The sequence below is a fragment of the Charadrius vociferus genome, unplaced genomic scaffold, assembly GCF_000708025.1.
Source record: "Charadrius vociferus isolate BGI_N301 unplaced genomic scaffold, ASM70802v2 scaffold16, whole genome shotgun sequence".
Lineage (NCBI taxonomy): Eukaryota > Metazoa > Chordata > Aves > Charadriiformes > Charadriidae > Charadrius > Charadrius vociferus.
Genome location: NW_009649167.1, coordinates 2273627 through 2294208, shown reverse-complemented (window position 1 = coordinate 2294208; position 20582 = coordinate 2273627). Strand labels below are relative to the sequence as shown.

The window sequence follows — 20582 nt, the reverse complement described above, 5'->3', positions numbered from 1 at the left end:
GCAGGAATGATGAACATTTTAAGGCAGGGCTCTGAAAATTCTTATTTCACTTGCTTATGCTTACAGAAATGTTTCCATCTTACTTTTTTGTGCTTCAGATTCTGAAGATGAATGGGAATTCACTGAGCCTAGAGGAGGCTGCATACCCTATTAGTGGGAATGAGTATCTGTTGTAAGCAGGGTGTGAATAATTAACTGCTCTTTCTGATCTGATCCATGGCTTTCAGATAGTAAACATTCTTTCCAGTTTTAGTACTATCATAGATACCATGGGTATTTTTTTTTAAACAGTTAATTAAAAAGAGAAGAAAATCTTTCCCATCCCACTTTCCTGTTTCACAGAGTTGATTTGAAAATACAACTGGGATTATATTTGAAGAAAAGTCTTGAAGACAGAACGTTGATCTCGAAAATTTACAGTAGTGTCTGCTTCAGACAGTGTTATTCCTGTCAGCCTGTAAAGCACAGACTAGTATGCATGCTTACAGTATCAGAAGTGTTTATTTCCATCCAATTGCTAGTACTGTCTTAACAAATCCAATTACACCTTGCCAAGCACTCGAAGAGTCATTACCAGCAGGATAATCTCCTTTACCAGCAGCTGGGCTGCGGCAATCCAGTATATTTCTAATCCGTACTAAATACTGTCTTGCCTCCTCACCTATGAGCTATGGTTCTGAGAGGTTTGATTAATTTTCCCACAAAGGAAGTAATGACAGCACAACTGAGAGTTTCGTACTGCTGGCAGGAGTCTAGAAGACTCCTTTAGAAAGTCCTAGACTTACTCAGGGACACCTAGGGAAGCCTGGAGCCCATGTGCCATGCCGTAGTTTTTTCTTCTGCAGTTTTAAATCCTTCCTTCAACCTTCCAGCTTAGAGTGAATATATTCTTATGTTTGCTAGCCAGAGGGGAAAAAAGTTCTGAGGGATTTAGTGAGCTGTTTCATTTTTCCTTGTTTTGATTTTCAGGAGATGGAAAGAGGGGAAGAAAATTCATGTATTTTGTGGGCTTTGCTGTGGTTTTTTTTCACTGAAGCTATCAGAAAAGTCAGTGTATATTTACAGATACTCTTGGAGAATGCAAAGCTGCTTTTTTTTCTTTCAAATTTTAGGAGATAAAACATTGGTGAAAAAATACTCAGATAATTCTGTGGTGTTTAAGCATGTAGGTTTATCCAAATCCTTTTTATGTTTTTGAGAGTTGTTCAGGAGAGTAGGGGGGAATATTTAGCTTCTCCACAGATGAGAATAAAGAGCAGATGTGGTGAGTGGGTGTAGAAAAACAAAGAGCTTTGCCGCCAGTCATCAATCTACATTTGCTCAAAGTAAAAATGCTGAGAGTGGGTATATATAAAATCGTGTGTGTGTGTGTTAAATCTACAGTATGATATTCAGCTTTCAACTGGCATTTGCAAATGAAGCTCTGTGGAAAGATCGCAAAGTGATTCTTCCAGCAAGATGATGCCATTTCTAGAATATGACAATAATGACAGTAGATTTTGGTTTGAGCAACATATTTAAAAAATTAAATAGCATTTGCAAGTCTTTTTAACTTATGTTCCCAAGGAAGTTAGAATTATGCAGTTAGAATAATTAGAAGGAGCTCTAATAATTCTTAACTTTCTAAACAATTTTAGCTGTATTTAACAGAGGAGATATCTCAAAAATAGTAAGGAGATTTATCTCACTCAGCTAGTCATTTAAGGTCCTACCATACTCAATAAAAGGAGAAAAACATGTCTGTAGAGTAATTCATCCCATTTAGAGAGATAGCATAAAATATTTTCTCAATATCAAGCACTACAGGGAAAATAAAAAAAAGATTAGTCATCAGGGACCCTGGCAGTCAGCAACCTATAAAAACCTGAATGAAAGAGAAGAATACAAATGCAAATTCTGGAGTGATGAACAAGGAAGCACAGAGGATTTTCTGTGTTGATAAATCGCAGTAATTGTTGCAGATGGCTTGCATTATTTTTGCTTTAGAATTAGAATTGTACTGATGAATGATTCCTTGCTATTAAAAACACCCTTAAACCATATAAATATACAGTTATAATTCTGAAGTCCTTATACTGACTTGAGATAATCCTTTTTTTTTCGTTTCAAAAAAATCACGTAGGTGTCACATGACAGTAAGTGCAGAACCAATACCTTGTACACACCAATTTTTACAACCAGGGTTTAGAAAATAATTTTTGTGTACTGAGGGTAGATTAAAAATAACCTAAACAGTGACAAGCACAAGGGAGTTCCAACACTGAAAACTGTTTAGTCAGTAATTTCCTTCATGTCCCAATAAATAATACAAATGTCATACAGTACTTCAGAAATAATTACAGAAGGAATGCCTTCTCTCTAAAGTATAACATGATATGAGTTTTACTTGCCTCTCTTAAACATGCTGCATTCATTTGTTCATGTTTTTTCATTAAATGAGTTGTGATGAAATACATACTCTCTGCTAAGCATAATTTCCCATATAAGCAGAAAGAAAATTATTCCTTTCTCTCTCACCATTTCTGCAAGAAAGAATCCCTAGATAGCAGCTTGAGTATGCAAATACTGAAGAGCATACTGCAAAATCAGTTCAGAAGAGCACACTCCTGATAGCATTGCCTTAGCAACGCTCTAGTTAAGATTAGCCAAGGAACCAAGGTTTCTGTGATAAATCACCATTTTCAGGAATGTCCAGCACCATAGCTGAGAAAATTCTGACAATGAGGGTCAGATACGGGCTTTGCAAACCTGCCTTTCTGAAAACACAGTGACCACAAAACTGAGACTTTCACACAACCACCTCAGGGTTTTTCCCGTCAGTTTTAAACTGCGAGCAGAACGTGTGGCAGTGTCCTACTGGAGAGGGCGTTGGCAACATGACAGGAGGGGAATCTTGGGAAGACTTTGTATTTCAGTAGGTGTTGATAACTGCCTATAGGGAACATTAGCACTTGATAATGGCATAGGAAATGTTGACAATTCTCCTAGCAAGTCACTGTTAAATTAACCTTGTTGCTCTTGCTGGATTAAATCACCAGCTCTATGGAAAGAAGGAATCTGTTATCCTATCTTTTTGTGACACTTGGAAGTACGTTGGAGAAAGTTCTGTAGTCTGTTCTGACTGCCCTAAGCTGTATCCTGCCTCCTCACAGACTTCCTCTTTCTACTTCTTTCATCTGACCTCAGGCAAGTATTTTGGATGCCTCCAAGAGACCTTTTCGATTTGCATTTTTTCCTTTCCTTGTGATGTTGGCATCAGTTGTTCCTCCTGGTGGCCTTGCACAAACCAGCAGACTATTTTACTCAAATTACTTTGTGGTATTCCCAGGGGCAGAACACACTTTGTATTTCAAAGAAAAGAATCAGGGAAAAATCTTACAGTCAAGTGATGTTATTTGCTGGCTGCTCTCAAGAATTCTTTAGCAATTGAGTGGGAGCCTGGGATATTTTCCAGACAAAATCTATAAAGAAGCAACCTCTAGCCCATTTGAGACCTACCAGGAGAGGTAGTATGTGAAACATTTCAGAGTCAGCAACAACTTGTTCAGTCAATCAGAACCACAGCAATGGAGGTCTCCATTTTAACTTCCTCCTCCCCAAGTCAGCAGATAACCTGTATGAGCAATGCTGTGGAGACCATTTATATAAGGACTTACGGTAGCAGTGTCCCACACCTATTATTACACTGAAAGAGCCTGAACTTTCCAGCAAGTCTCCAGGCTGATTTCTTTGCCCTGGCCGTTGCCAACATCTGGTGTGAACAGGTCGCACTGCATTCATGTAGTTCAGTGCTCGGTCGGGTTTTGAGTATAGAGATGATGCTAACCACAAGGGGGCACTTGGCATTTAGACAAGTACAGGGAGCCTTTCCTTCACCTGTACGTCAGCCCTTACAGGATCTAGTGTATATATATCGAGTGCATATTCTATGTAGAAATATGCTATGCTAAATATTTTTTATATATTTTTTCCAGTAATACATGACTAGTGAGTTTATTGATATCAACATAAAATCAAATTCTGTTACAGTTAAACTAGAGATGTTGTATTGCTTTTTGCTCTTGATGAGTTTAAAATTATATGTTAAAAAATTCAGCTAAATGAGCTGATGAACGTCAGCTCCAAGTGTTGGAGGGAGGGGAGTTTATTTTCTAAACAAAACTTCATTTGATTTAAAATGTCAAGTAGAATGGATTGCAAAGGCTTCTTGTGTTGTTGGGTTTTTTTCTACACGACTGACAGATGTATTGCTTCTGTTCTAACTCATGGAGAAAAGTTAAAGAGGATTAGAGCAAATTGCCATAAGGATCAATAGTCTGCATGAGCTGGGCTCTTATGAAAGCAAGTTTGAGCCTCTTGATGATGCCATGGATTTGTCACCTTGTCTGTTGTGAAATGATTGATAGAAATTGTCACCTCAGTTGCCACTGGTAGCAGGGCAAGGAAAAATCCGGAATGAGAGCAACTTATGTGGGTGGCCTTAAAATTCAGCTGCAGTATCATTCTGTATAATTTCATTTTCTGGCAAGTGTTAAGCCAAATATGTAACTTCAGTTGAATAAAAAGGAAATTGTGTGAAAAAAAGAACTGGAGAATTGGTGTTCCTTTTGTGAAAATCTGGGCTTTGGTCACTGCTGGACACAAGACTTAATGTATCATTGCTCTAAGAGTGAATCTTGCTAAGCCCTGCAAAATTCCGATACATAAAGGAAGTATTCATTTAAAATCTCAGTGTGTCTTTTAGCTTACCAGCTTGCTCAGAGTGGCTTGACATGGACGACTTACTGAAAACTAAGGATCTTAAATTCAGGTTAAATCCCTTAGTCAGCTTATGTCTCCTTTTCAGGAATACATTGTCCAGCTATTCAAGGCTTAGTAGAAGAACCTGTAATAAATCTAACTTCAAAAAACATTTCAATATTCAGTTAAACCACTTCTAAAAAGCTTTTTCAGAATTTATCTTACTGGTTCATCCTGGAGTTTTGTTGGCAATTTCTCCTTCTAGGGGATTGCTGCGTACCTGGGAGGCTTCTTCTGGTTCTCTTGAGCTCTCACTGGTCCTTGTTTTGTATTGAGACACTTCTGTGCTCCAGAAATGCTGCTTCAAGTCTGTGTTAGTGTATGCTTTAAACTGTTTTCTATGAGCTTTTGCTTTTGTGTTGTTCTACTGTGTTAAGCGCTAAGCTGGCCATACAACCATAAGCATTGAGAATTGAATCTGCTTCAGTGAGGGTTCTTTCTACTTAATTCCCACAGAATTCAGGAAAGGCAAATCCACCCCTTAATGATTTGGCTAAGTTCATATGCTGGAGTTTCTCACTTCTTGATTTGTATTGTTGTGCAGCACCTGAAGACTTCAGATACATAAGGTGTCAGCTAGTTCTTCAGGTACTGCCTTGAAAATAGGGGTAGGAGGTAACTTCCAACCAGTCCTGGCTAAAGTGGGTCTCTAGAATGTCTTTGAAGTTTTACCATTTAAATTTTTCTTGCTTCTGTTTTAGAAATTGCATTTTATAGTGCTTGGGGACTTGGAGAGGTCTTTTAGTTGTAGCAGGAACATCTGTGTCACTAGATTCCCATAAGAACTTCAGTATTGCCATACTGGGCTCTGAATCATCAAATAGGTACATGGACAGAGGAACAGAAGTTAGAAGGCTGAGTTAGATGCCTAAGTTTGCCTGGGAGAAAGGCAGCTAGATTGGGATTCACAACAGAGCGTGTAGTAGAGATGGAAAACCAATGGGAAGTTGGTAACAAATGCCCAAGAATTGTGTCTGAAATCCTCTGTTTTCCAGAAGTAGGCAAGACCTTGCAGCCTTTCTCACTTGTTCCTTCTCTATCCATGTAAATTTTGCATTTCTGACTGATTAACAGTCTGGCTTCAAAAATTATCTCAACAGGGGTTAACTATGATGGCAAGAGCACTCTCAGGATATGAGATAGGTGAATTCAAGCTCTTAGGGTGGCAGAGGACTAAAATGTAACTCATGTAATTTCTTTGTGGGTTAATTTTTAGGCTGTTAGGCAGAAGAGGATTCTTTCATCATGTGATGTGGGTGGAGCGTGCTTCTCAGGTTGTGCCCTATTAGGGGGATGACCACCAGGAGACTTTGCTTTGAGACTCCATAAAGGCTTTCAGCAGCAGACTAAGTGGCTTGATTAAGCCTGTGCTTATGGGCAACCACAATAGCAACGGCTCAGATGCCTACCTATGTTATATGACAAAACCGTATGTGAAGAATGTAAGACATTGCATAGATTGCTTTGTTAGCAGTAGGATGTTAAATTATGCCTGAATTGCAATTTAGACTCTAGTCACTTTTTTATTTTGGGCTTCACTTCCCAATCTATACGTTGGGAGTAATATAACTTTCTTATTGCACAGGAGAATTGAAAGCATAGGTACATTACAAATCAAGAAGCAGCCAGATACTGTAGGGATGGTAACTGTATACTTTAGACATATTATCAACCTATTTCGGTCTGCTTGCTCATCAGAAGCAGTGTAGTGCACCGTTTGTTTGCTTGCGGTTGGCTGTTATCCTTGCTCCGGAGCTGAATGAGTGCCCAGGCATCTGCACTGGACCAGCTGCGCTGGCAGCAAAAAATAGACAGCGCTTCTGAAAAGATGAAATGAAAAAAGATCTAAAAGTAGTTTACTTTGTAGGTGAAAGAACTCAAAGAAATTAGATGAGTACTATCACGAAATTGCTCTGTTATGACTAACAGCTGCAACACCAAGTCTTGCTGTCTTACATAACACTGATGGACAATCTAGTGAGGAAATAAATAGTGGGCTGTGGATTTACATAGAACAAATCTGGAGAGCAGCATGAACTTCTGTATTTACTGTATTTAAGCTTACTGTGGTGGTACAAAATATGTTGTAGGTGGTACAAAATATGTTGTACAAAATATGCTGTCACATGGTTATAATCCTTAATGTGCAGTCAGGTCAAGAAGACAAAAGAAATAGTTTCCTTGCCTGACAGTGCTGAGGCCTTCTCTATCTGTCCTGTTTAATTCTGTACAGGCACTGATGTTGTAATGAAATAGCACATGACCCTAGTGGAATTTAGCCAAATCTTCTCTTTAATCTGCAGCTTACTTTTTCTCCTTGAATTGGCCAATGTTGACTGTATTGACTGTAGGAGCATTCTGTATTAGGACAAAGATTTCATCTGCATCTGCATTTCATCTGCTGTAATTAGGAAAAAAAAAACCAAAACCCAATTTTTTTCGTGTCTCCAGTGTGCCTGTTATAACAGGTTGAATTTAATAACAGTTTAGTCATATGCGAAACATTCTTGAAAGAAGATGTAGCTCTTCTGTATCTCTTTTTTTGAACAGTGGGAGGGGTTATTCTCTCTTGGGAACATGTTTTAAAAGTACTGTGCTTTTTGCCGTGCTCCTGCAAAATCTTGCATTCCTAGGGAAATCTCAGTAACAATGTTTTTGTGAAAAATCAAATTTGGTGTAAGTTGCATGTTGTACAGAATAAGTAACATGTTGTACTGAAAATTATGTGAAAAAGAATAAAAGATGCAATGATCTGCAGATGCTAGAAAGGAGAAGACTGGAGATTTCAAGCAGGCAGATGTAAGAGGTGGATGTATATGTTTGGTGGCTGTCTGTTGGAAACCATTGATAGGACTAATCACTTTACACATCTGGAAAATAGAACAGCTTGATGATGTCCAAAGTCAAGGATCTAAGTTACGGACCTGAGATGAAAATGCTTTTATAAGAATGATGTAATTTTTCATGTAACGACAAATGATGTTTTTGAGTTCACTCTGGAACAGACCACAGAGGACTGTGCTAGGCTGGATGGATGCCCAAAAAAGTGGAAGCTGAACTGGTCTGACCAAGGTACTGACCGAGAGATGGAAGGCACAGTTGTAACAATAAAATGAAGGTCACAGAATCACAGAATTGTTGAAGTTGGAAGGGGCCTCTGGAAGCTGTCTTGTCCAGCGCCCTGCTCAAACAAGGCCACTTAGAGCCAGTTGTCCAGGGTCATTCATGTTTAGACATTTTTTTAATATCCCTAAGGAGGGAGACTCCACAACCTCCCTGGGAAACCTGTTCCAGTTCTTGGGCACCCTCACAGTAAAAAAGTGTTTCCAGGTGTTCAGAGAGAACCTCCTGTATTTCAGCTGTGCCCATTGCCTCTGGTCTTGTCACTGAGCACCACTGAAAAGAGCCTGGGTCTGTCCTCTTTGCACCCTCTCTCCAGGTAATTATATACATTAATAAGATCCCTCCTCAGTCTTCCCTTCTCTAGGCTGAACAGTCCCAGCGCTCTCAGCCTTTTCTCACAGGAGATGTGATCCAGTCCCTTAATCCTTGTGGCCCTTCATTGAACTCTCTCCAGTATGCCCATGTCTCCTTAGTACTGGGGAGCCCACAACTGGACACAGCACTCCAGATGTGGCCTCACCAGTGCTGAGCAGAGGGGAAGGATCACCTCCTTCAACCTTCTGGCAATACTTTTCCTAATGCAGCCCAGGATGACATTGGCCTTCTTTGCAAGAAGGGCACATTGCCAGCTAATGTTCAACTTCTTGTCCATCAGGACCCCCAGGTCCTTTTCTACCATGCTATTTTCCATCTGGGCAGGCTCCAGCATATACCAGTTCATGGGGTTGTTCCTCTCCAGGTACAGGACTTTGGGCTTCGCCTTGTTCAACTTCATGAGGTTCCTGTCAGCCCATTTCTCCAGCCTGTTGACGTCCCTCTGTATGGCAGCATGACCCTCCTCCCAGTGTGGTGTCATCTTCAAACTTGCAATGTAACGTTACTGAGGGAACACTTCGCTCCATCATCCACATCATTAATGAAGATGTTAAACAGGACCGGACCCAGTATTGATCCCTTAAGGCTTAAATTAGGTTTGGGATTTTTTTACCGTTATCAAGCATTCGTAAACTTTCTGAGAAATAGACCACATGTGGATCTTCTGGATCTGAGGTTTGCATGATAAATAGGGAAAAATTTCCACAAAAAAAAAAAAAGGAGAGGATATTTGGAGAGAGTCATATTACCTTCCTTTCCACGTTTACCAGGAAAATTTGGTAAATAAAGGCATAGCAAAGCATTAAGGTCATGAGAAGAAATAACTGATTATTAAGGCAGTGGTCAGTACAGAACGTGAAAGTATTCAGATATTCTGACTAGGGAGATGCCTGAGTTAAAAATAAAAAGAAACAAAAATTCTGAAACAGATACTTATTTTACACAGGGGGAGTAAGCACGCGAATGAAAGAACCTGACTAGCCTGAAATGTAATAACATTGATAATGAAAACAGGATGGGATAACAAGTATTAAAGGTATACACTTGGCAGGAAAGATCAAAACAGAGATAGATGCGGTATGTAGCAGATGTGAGAGACTTTTACATTAATGTTGTTTGTTCTTTCGTCATCATCTCTTTGGATTAATTCATCTTGAGAATGGAAAGGAAGACAAATTTTAATCACAATAATACTGAGAAATAATATTGAAATCTATATTGAAACAATATGACTCACTTAAATATTAGGACATCAATATTTTCTTATCTACATGTAGATTTGTACCTCTTGGCTAGATATTTAATTCCTACTACAGGCAGTGCAGGTCTAATTAATACAGTCAGCTGAGTATAAAGAGTTGTATCTAGATTTATCTAAGTGCGCATCTTCAGTGGAATAGTTGTGCAAACAAAGAGACTCGAAGATGTTTCAGTGCAGAGTAGCCCCCTGCTGCTCCAGAAGGATGTGTCTCCTGTAACCTCTGTCATATCTGCCACACATGAATGTCTTTCACACTCTAAAGCATCTCAGATGGCAACTGAGTTGAGCTCTTCAGCTGCTCAGCTGAATGAATCTCTGTGCATTATTGATTGTATTGACTGTGACTCTTAGTAGGAGCTTGGTTCGCATATGGACACTCAAATGTAGATATCCTCACCTCAGCTTGAATCCCATCCATAAAGTCAAATATAGATATAAATATAACATTTGGATGGATGGTTTTGGATAAAATATTATTAGATTACTTCTAGAAATTGTATCATATGTAAAACCTGTAAATAAAGACTGAAACCCAAGTGCTCAGTGGATGTGATTGTTAACACATTTTATCAGAAAATACTGGGTAAAAAGGAGGGAATGTTGGTTTAGATTTTGAAAATCTAGAAGAACATTGCAGAAAAGCCAGTCATAAAAACTGTCAGATCAAGTGTTCATGAATTCATTCATTTTAAATTAAACATGTATATATTGCCTAAGTTTTCAGTAAAGGGAGAAATAATAAAATGCAAGACAAAGGAAGAAATAGCTAATGTCAGCAAGTTCTTGGAAGAGGAAATGACAGTAACCAAATCCTAAGGAAAACTCAAGGAGCTGGATATGCTTAAATTGAGGGAAAGGGGTAACCGCACCTTAGGATTCTGAAAGAACTGGCTTGCTACATCACTGATATGATAGCAAGTGGTTTTAATAAAGCTGTGGATGATGGCATTGTGTGCACTGGAGAGAAGCAAATCTTTTTGTTTTAGTTTTAAGATAGAAAAAGAGTAAGAATTGTTGCAAAACCAGACTGAAATACAAATTTATTAAAAGTGGCTCATGGCGGCCAAACCTGTTGACATTCTGTGATAAGACAATAGATTTTTTCTTGCAATAAATACAGTAATCTTGTTCACTGTGGCCTCTGATAAAGATACCATGTAGCATGGTAAGTGACTGATTAATTTGGAAAAGATGAAAATTAGTACATTTGTTGAAGGAGTAAAGAGCTGGCAAATTGAAGATGATAGTGGTGACTAGTGAAGGAGGCTACTGGGAGAGTACAAGTAGAGTTCTTCCAGGACCAGGTTTAGGACTAATCTTAATGTTTAATGCATGAACTTGGTATACAAAGTAGCAATAGATTATGATATCTTTCTTCTGATACCAATTATGTAATATAGATATTATATACTAGGGATCTGGGTGTTTTTTAGAAAAAGAATGACACTGAAGACTAGATTGTTAAAAATGGGATTAAAATTCAATAGTATGGACCAAAATATTTAAGAAATAGTAAACAAATTCTGTTATTAATTGAGAGCTGATCACCTGGACATAGCTGCAGAGGAGAGTCTGGGTATTCTAGCTGATCCCATGTTGACTCTGAGCCATCACCATGTAGCTGTGAAAAAGGAAAATGCAATCCTAAGTTATCTCTATACAGATAAAGTATTACTGACATTGTTCAAGGCAGTGAGATGGCTTCTGGGGTACTGTATACTCCAGTATGGTTCTGTTCTCCAACCGTAAGAAGGTTGAGGTCCAGCGTGGTGTAAAAGGGGCTACTATCATGATTAGTTGAAAGGACAGCCTGCTGTGGGAGAGACCATTTTTAAAAGCTCATTTTATTTATCCTAGTAAAATGAATGTTGAAAAAAGATGTTCCTGTTTTCTGTCTGTGCGTGCTGGGGGCAAACACAAGGGAGGAAGAAGAGAAATTATCTTATAGATAATTTAAATGCAAAATCAAACAGGTATAAACTGACCTTCAATAATCTGAGGGAAGGAATTAAAAAAACCATCTGTTATTAGAGCCTCCCAATAAGATTGTCTCTACTGGGTGCAGTGGATCAATTTATGAAAGGGATTATGAGAAGCAGTTTCCTATGTTAGAAATGGGTGAGGACCTGCTTGGGTGTCCATTCTACTTCCACTACACAGCAAACAACTGGCCAGTGCCAGTAATCAACAGTGGACTCTACCACTGTTATTCTAGCTCATCCCAATTGTAGGTAAGGTAAATGGCTACACACCTAAGACAGACAGTTGCCCAGAAAATACTGCTTTCTGGCCAAGTTGTTATGGGCTACCTTTGACATCCCATGTGCCTCTTCAGACAGTGCATCAGGTGGTGCATCAGCAAGTGGTTTGAAAATGGATGTGCAGGTGAGATCTGAAATCTTCCTTCTACTAAACAGGAGCCATCAGAGTGAACTTAGGTTAGAAGAAGGGAGCAATTCTCGCTAGTCACCAAAAAGTGACTTTGCTAACCTATCAGCGAGCTGTAGTGTGGAAAACGGTATCTGTATATCATTTTAACACAGTGGAAATGTGTACTGCATAACTGATAATTGTAGCATATGGTTAATTGCTTTTGTGTCTGCAGTGTGCCAGCCAGAACCGTGTAAACAAAAAGTGCATAAGAAGCAAATAGAATGACAAACATCATAATGGTTGAAGAATAACGACTATGGTGATGGTGTCTTTACACAGAATGGAAATATTTGTAAAACATCGCTTTGTTTACTACAACCACAGGGTTCCTTAAAGGAGGTTCTTAAACAACTAGAAGAAGAGAAGAAAAGTCTCCAGAATCAGCTAAAAGACTATGAACTTAGACTGGAACAAGAAGCAAAGGTTTGTAGTCCCTGTATGCCTCTAATCTATAAAAGCTATTACTGTCTTACAAACAGACAGTGTATGTGGAGCACAACAATAGAATAGTTCTGCAAAATATGTCACTGGAAAAAAGCTCTGCTGTATATTTGTTTCTTCCTGTATGATTCAACTTCTAGAATATTTTACTTAATGGTAGCCTATATCCCTTATTTTAAATGCAGGCTTACCACAAAGCTAATGATGAGCGGCGCATGTACCTATCAGAGATTTTAGAGGTAAGAAAAAAACTGTGCAACTCAATGACTTTTAAAAAAAATTATACTTTCTTAATACAGCAACAGCATCTCTTAATGTCATTAGGTCAAAGTCTTTATCACTGCATTCATCTACCAAATCCATTACAAACACTGCTTTTTAAAATCTTTAAGAGCTAGAAATTAAAAGATTGCTATAGTTTATTTATTTTAAATGCTTTTTTTTTGTTTATGTATCAATTGGAGTGTTATTGCTCCCAAGGATAGTCAAAGTGCCCTTAACTGAGAAAGCTGAAGAATTTTCAGATACTTGCTTGCCCATTCAGTAGTCACAAGATTGCCGTGCTCATTTAATTTTTCAGTTGAAAAGAACAGAAGCAAATTATTAGCCCTAGTGACATCCATCTTAAGTAGCAATTCCTCTTTTTTGTATTTCCCCTTTTTTCTCTGAAAGGCAAGCAAGTCAGCCAGCTCAGAATGACAATACAGTACATATTTCAATTAGATGTATAAGATAAGGGATAAGATACCTTGGTTTTGTAAAATTTTATCGCTGAAAATTATGTAATACATAAAAGTTGATGGTACAAACTAGAGGAACCTGTAAAGGAACCTGTAAAGATTTCTAGTACTTCTTACTCTGAAAGAGCTCTTAATTCCTGAATAACGTAAAAGTAATAGCTTAGTGTGATACTCAGGAATGACTGTCACTGAATCCCTGTCGTTGCTAACTGGGGTGAAAGGCTGTAATTAGCAGTGTTGCCGTGTGTTTGCACAGTGGGCAACTGATTCTCTTACGTGGTTCATTGCTGCTTTGGGAAATCTGAAAGAGTTGCTTATGCTAACTTTCCAGCATGAAACCAAGAAAGACCCCAGAAAATGCCCAATATCTTTGCATTAACAGTGAAACTGGTAACTGCTGGAGGAAGAAGGTAGGAAAAAAAAGATGATGTTATTACCAAACATGCTAGAGAGAGGAGTGCCCATGTTCAGCTGCCTAGAAAAGCACTTAAACATACATAAAAAATTATTTGAAGTGAAGTATATGCACTGGCATGTTGCTTAAATGGGGCATTAGGGACTTTGCCACTGAAACTCAAGGTAGTTAGTGCATTATATTTTCAGTAATCAATTATTTGCCCCCATGATCATATCAGAGCAAGATAATAATCTCCAAGATTAACCTCCCTATCTTTAGTTCCCTGAATGTTAAACAGCCAATCTAAACCAGCTGTAAAGGGATCCTCTGTTATCTGTGGAGAGAGAAGCGTGTTTAAGGTGCAAACCGTCACATCTATTTTAGATCAAGATGAAATGAATTTCCCAGGGCCTTATCTGTCTCTCTTCCTGAGCTATAAGCAGAGCCTAGGTGAGTAGTCTAGTCTAGTCTAGTCATCTACCTTTTACATTGCTAATCTGAACATGGCAGTCAACCTAATCATGGTTGACTGTTGCTTGCAAAGGAATCAGTGGCTCATCTGGTCCCTCAGGTCCTGTTCATCTGACTTTGATTTGATTATTGCTTTTTACATTCTTTTCAAATCTACATATGTGTGCCCTCCCTTTTAGCAGTTCCTTTTAACAATAGAAGCAGAAGTAAACTTACGTCCAGTCCAGACTCTTTCAGATGCATTAAAATTTCAGTGTTCTAGAGTCTGCACAGTAATGTTGGCAGCAGTTGAGTTAGAAGGATTTACCCATAGACTAACATTTTCCAAAGTAAACATACTACAGGATATTGTTATCCTGTGACAACAATATATTCCAGTGACACTCTTAGTTACAGCGAACAGGTATAATGGCTTTTTAGGCTTTTTTTTCCTCATTATGTTTGTGCTTTTCTGTAGCTCACAGTAAAAAAAATAATAATGGAATGGAAGTTTTTACTGATAGGTGTTAAAAGTTCCAGGTGGTTTTGGGATTTTCTACTTTGTTTTGGATCCCTGCTGAAGCCTGTGACAGAAGCAGAAGAGAGGGATGCTTCTGAGCAGCCATTTCTTTTATTTACCTTTTTTATTATTGAGTGCTTTTCTGCTTTTTTACAAAGTATATGTATCTTCTGAGTGCTTTTGTTGTTTGTCTTGTCTCAATCCATAAATATTAGTCAATTTTAAATGATAGTTTTAAAATAAATTGAAGAGTTCACAAACTTGAGAACTCATGCTAGAGATACCGACGGTCTGTGGTGTATTCTTGTTTGCTTTTTTGGTTTTGTTTTCAATATGAAAAAATGTTGGTTTGGGATTTGGACTCCACAAGCTCAAAGCACTTTTTGGTGGTATTCAGAAATTGGTTTGAGAAGCAGGCAAAGAAGAACAATAGCAGATCTTTAAAAGCACCATTCTTTCAGGCCAGATTGTTACTACAAACTTCTGCTAGCATAGTAGAGTCTGACGTGATTGAGATTTCTTTGCAGAAAAAGCCCACGGTTGTGGATAGGTACAGCTGGAAAGCTGCTTGGGCAACAACGGCTCATTTTAGTTGGGATAGGCCTGGAGTAAACTGTACCACAAAACCAGTGCTATGCATAATAATCGTATATACTGGCACTCTATATTCATATAAAATAAAAAAACAGTGAAGGCAGTCATAGCATAGGTCTTGCCTTGTGTGTCACAGAATCACATCTGCTCAGAAAGATGATAAATTATACTAGCCATCATCTTTAGTACTAGAGTTCCTTAAGGGCAAAAATTTTCTTGCTCTCAAGGAAGTAAATCTGTGCAGATGGTATCCCATTTTTACTCTTGCACTCTGAAAAGACTCTGCTTTAGTTATAGATGACTTTGCTATGACTAGGTCAGGAATAAGTGCATTGTATACATGGAAGCACCATGTATACAAGGTTTCTATACATATATAGAAACCTTTGTTTTATAAGCAGTGAAACATGCTTCTTTTCAGTGCCAGGATTTTTTCTCACAAGTGCAAGATGTTTTCACACATGCTATAAAATGTAATTTAGTAGTTTAATGTCATGTGATGTAATAATTCAAACCTTGAGCTTTGTTTAGGTAGCCCCAAAATCCAGCTCTAGGCTTTCAAAAAGTCTTCACTGGTCTGGTGTAGCTGATACTTCATATATTATGATTATCATATATTTATTACATGTTCCTGATGTCTGTTTAAAGGGGCTGAGAAAATTCTGTTCACTTACACTAGACACCCAAGTGTGCACAGCAGCCAGACAAGCCCTAAACCTTCTGCGTTTTCTGTCCATAGCATAGCTGTCCCTCTGAGAGGTAGTTCTAGTAAAGGCAGCTGGATGAGCCAGCAAGTGCTGGGTGAGGAGAGAACCCTATAAGCTAAGGAACAGGAGAACCAACTGATTTAATCCTGATCAGATTCTATTAAATGCAATGCCAAGAGTAAGAACTGAGGTTGTTTCAGTATGTCCTGGAATGTATACTTCCAGAGTATGCATAGATTTCCATGCAGTGTTATTTTTTTTAAAGTAGTTCCTGTTCTTAATTAATGGTTTAATCATTCAAAAGTACAACTAAGTCACTATAATTTGCTTTGTTTCCCATTCAGGGAAGTTTGTTAGAAATATAATGCTTCTTCATTGAAAATGTGGGGTTGTAGGCAGTATGACCAAAAATATGCTGATTAAAATTACATATTCTCTGATTGTCCAGCTTAATAAACAATGGTGGTTTTGCACAGCAAGGGATTTTGGCATGTGTTCAATTCTCCAAATCAACAAGGCATCAGTATATTATGTACTTAAAGTACTCCATGACACTAAGACCATAGTGGGTCAAATTAGTTTGGAAATATTTTACTTCCTTAACTGTGATTGTGGTTAGTATTTAACTTGTTTTGTAAAAATTTGGCTATTGCAGACCTCAGCTACGCTTAAAATTGTTGAGAGGCAAAAACCAGATGCTCTGACACGCAAGGGAGAAAACAAGATACTGAGGTAAATTTCCTGTGTATTCCCTCTATTTTCATATTTATTATTTTTGGGGTAAGTAAGTGCTGTGTTTTGAATATTGCAACTCTCTGTTTGTGGCAAATATCACTGAGAATAATCTTACTGACAAAATATTAGTCTTAACATCATTTTTGACACTTCTTTTCAATCAGTTTTATTTACTGCTAAGTGTGTTGCAATACTGAAAACACATACATGGCCTTCTTGAAATCTCACAATAACTCTGATGTTCTTCCCTTTCAACCTGTGTTTAAAATGGGTCATTTTTTTCTATGTTACTGCAGAGTTGGGAGCAAGAAATATACCCTTTAGTCCATTATAAGTAATTCAATTAAATAAATGCCTTGCTTAGTCCTTTTTAGCCAATAGAGATTGTAAAGCTTTTTGTGGCTGATGATGTGAGTGATTTTAGATCACAACATATAAAGGCTTCATTTTTAACAGATTTCTGTTTAATTATATGGGTTAGAAATTTAAATTTGAATAGAGCCCACCTGCTCTGAGCTATATAGAAGTAAAATTAATTTCTGATTGTAGTGCTTGTGAGAAAGCTTGAAATTGGAGATTTATTTTTTTAACTGAACTGAAAATGTTAAGAATATAAAGTACAAAGAATATAGGGAATCACATCAAAAGTGTGTTGGACTCAGTATCCTGCCTCCAGTGGCCATAAGTAGATGCTTGCAAAAGTGTGTAAGCAGGCAGATATAATACTTGCTTTTGGAACTCTCCCAAATACTTTATATTTGGAGAGTTCCTGAGCTAGTATGGTTTCTATGTATTTAGTATCTCACAGTAAATACTCTTTCATGAACCCATTTACCTATATTATAAAAATAAGCATACAGAGTACATACTGGGAACATCTGAAAATGTAATAAGTAAGCGATAAGCATGAAATTGTGTAGACATATTTGCTTACCAGCTTTATCCTTTCATTCTGTGTAAGCACAGAATCACAGGATTTCATAAATTGGAACAGTGGATCTTCATGCTCCAGGAGACGATATTAGTAGAATATGAATTAGTGTAGTACAATATGCATTAATGTCTATAAGTGAAGTTTCTCAATATAGAAGAAGCACTGTTTGTATTTGAAGTACCCCATATATAGTCGGCGTGTTGCTTTTGACCCCAGTGATGTTTAACATAGCTCACGTGGAGAAGGTCAGGAAGCTAGAACTAGGAGAATTCACTGTTTGTGCTGGGAGATGAGATATCATCAGCCAGATATTGAGGTTTGCTGAGGGTTAGCACTGATCTGTGATTATGCAGGGTTTTTTTTTATAATTTATTTTGGTAGACCATTGCTTACCCTGAAATTGTATGACAGTGTGTTTCTATAATTTTCTTTATATCAAACAAAAGAAAATAAAGTGTAAAAGAAAATAAAGTGTCCTGTAATTGCTGGTCTCAGAAGTTGCATATTGTAACAAAATATCCCCTTTCAACCCATTTTCCCTCAGAGGATTTTTTTTTTAGCTTTTCAAAGTACTTTACACACATGAAGGAAGTTGTTCATCTTTTGAATTTTCCTTATTTGCAAAGGATCCAGTTTGCAAAGCACTGGCTTTTATAACCAGTGACTTATAACTTTCAGGTCAAACTTTGTCTCAGTTGGTAACATGGAGGTAAGAATGGGGATTCAGCATAGTTTGCAATTTAAGGAAATACTAGAATGTAAGTAAGCACCCCTTGATCATCACAAGGTTAATACAACCATTGTTATATTATTCCTTTTTAATTATGTTTTGATTTACAGCCTGACGGTTGTTCATTCAAGCTGACATTAATGAGAAATAATTTCATTCAAATAAGAGACCTGCATGATTGAAAATAAACATATTCTTGAGAATAATTTGGAATATTTCTGTCCAGAGTTCTTATCTCAGTTCTGTTGGCCTTTCAGAAAACACCTGCCTTCATTGGATTTCAAACCATACTAAGGAACTATGTTTAATTGTTTTAGCTATAGGTACAGGTATGAAAAACCTAACCTGTGTATTAAAGCAACACTGAAACATTTTTGAGTAGTAATTGTTGAAGCATGCAGTTTCTTGGCCATCCAAACACAGAAACCAAGTTCAGTAGCGGTCCTTTTTATGGTATTTCACAGGACAAGAAGAAGATAGGCTAGCTGACAATGGGGAAAAAACATGGATGGCTTGATGACTCATGTCAATCTGAGCAGCCAGTTTAATGTCATTCTGAGCGTTTACTGTTACGCTGAGGCCTATAGCATGGCTTATTAGCTCAGTTTAAACACTGCACTGGCTGCAACTACCTGGCTTCTAAGCCCGTAAGCCCAGCTGGTTTTGAGTGGAAACAGGTTTTTCTGCCTGCAGAATTCTATACAGAGATATGCTGTCTCCTTGGTCCAGCTCTACAGTGATCTGCAGATTAATGAATTGATTTTGAGTAATCAATTGATTTGAAATTGAATAATCAATTGATTATTGAGCGAAGTAGGGCCTTGGGTTCTGATCTTCCAAGCTCTGAGTAGAAGCAGCTCCATATCTCTGTGGGGGCAGCTGTGCCTTCATGACCATGACTGCTTGTAAGAGACAAAGGATGTGTCAATCTCAAGAAGACTAGCGAGCCCTAGGGACGACTGTGTTAGCTATTTGCCCAGAAATTTGAAACTTGCACGGATCATGTCATCACAGCTTCTACCGCATAACAAAATACTTCTCTGGCTACCACCATGAATATAATGATGTGATGTTGTGATATGTTTTCCTTGAGAATGCCTAATACTTGAGAAAGACATTGAAACCCTGTATATTGTCGTTAGAGTATTTAAAGTGCTGTCTCTCCACTGTAGTAATGAACAGGGAGAGAAACAAATGTACGTTGTATAAAAGCGGAGATGCATGCTGCTTAATCATGAGAATGACCTTTCCAGTTGGTGCAATCACCATTTTTCCCCTGGAGATTTGTTTACATTCCCACTGATTTCTCTTAGAAGATCAAGGTGAAAACAGCTCTGGTAGGGTTCATGTAAGCTGTGTGTGTATGTACGATAAGTACCACTTCAGAAGTCTGCTGACAGCATTTCCTATGTAAGATCATGGGCTCAAGAGCATGGGTCTCCAGAGTGGAATACCTGCAGAGACCTGTAACTACACCTGCATCAGGTGTTCTTCCCTTTCCTAATGGGGATTATGCAACTAATGAAAATGTCTCCTTAGTCAGTTATCATTCTCTTTGTGCAAATGTTTAGTATTCTGTTTGTGTTCTTCAAATGCCATCGCTTAGGTAACAGGAAGTAGTCAGGAAACATGAGATGAGGATTGAGTTTGTATGCAGAATAATTAGATGCTCTGCTAGCCTGCAAACCCAGAAATATACTTGTTTTTTCCTCTCTTAGGTTTATTAATTCACAATAGTAATCAGTTATGCAAATATAAAAAGCATGCAAATTTCTAGCAGTTAAAGCCTACAGGGAGCATGACATTTGATGACTAACTTCACCCATTTTATTTCAGAGGGAGATACAGTGTTCCAGGAAACACGAAGATGGTTAATCCACAAAAAGGATCGATTAAAAAGACTGTAGGAGTGAAGCAGCTTCCAAAACTAAAGCACTGATTTAATATTAATGCCAAGAACTTCCAATTGCTTTTTAAAAAAATTAATTTAACTGAAAGTTTCTAAATTGGAAATGAATGTATTTGTGCCATATTATAATACCAAACCCAGATTGGCGTGTCTTCTTAGAAGCCCTAATGTAAGTGTTCCTCTGCTTTACTGAATTGTTCTTCTAGTTGCCATCTTTGGTCTGGTGATATCTGACTCTGTCCACTCTGGTTCTCATCAGTGATGCTGGGTGTCAGGGAAATAGAAGCCTTGGAAAACATTTAATTTCTTTATACACTAGGTAGATCCTTGAACCTTTTGACTGCATAGCAACCATTGAAAACAAATGAGCCTCTAACATTTTTGACCTCTCAACCAAGAAGAAAAAAGCAGATTGATGTAACCTGAAGTATTA

At 37.9% G+C, this 20582-nt stretch overlaps 1 protein-coding gene across 1 annotated transcript in view; it reads left to right on the top strand.

The window, feature by feature from the left end:
• LOC104289472 (coiled-coil domain-containing protein 169-like) overlaps positions 1-20179 on the top strand; it is a 28584-nt gene extending 8405 nt beyond the window's left edge. The window contains 4 exon segments of the mRNA XM_009888424.1: positions 12317-12415; positions 12619-12672; positions 16497-16573; positions 20077-20179. Of these exon segments, the coding sequence (XP_009886726.1) occupies positions 12317-12415; positions 12619-12672; positions 16497-16573; positions 20077-20179 (333 nt within the window).
• The last annotated feature ends 403 nt before the right edge of the window (positions 20180-20582 follow it).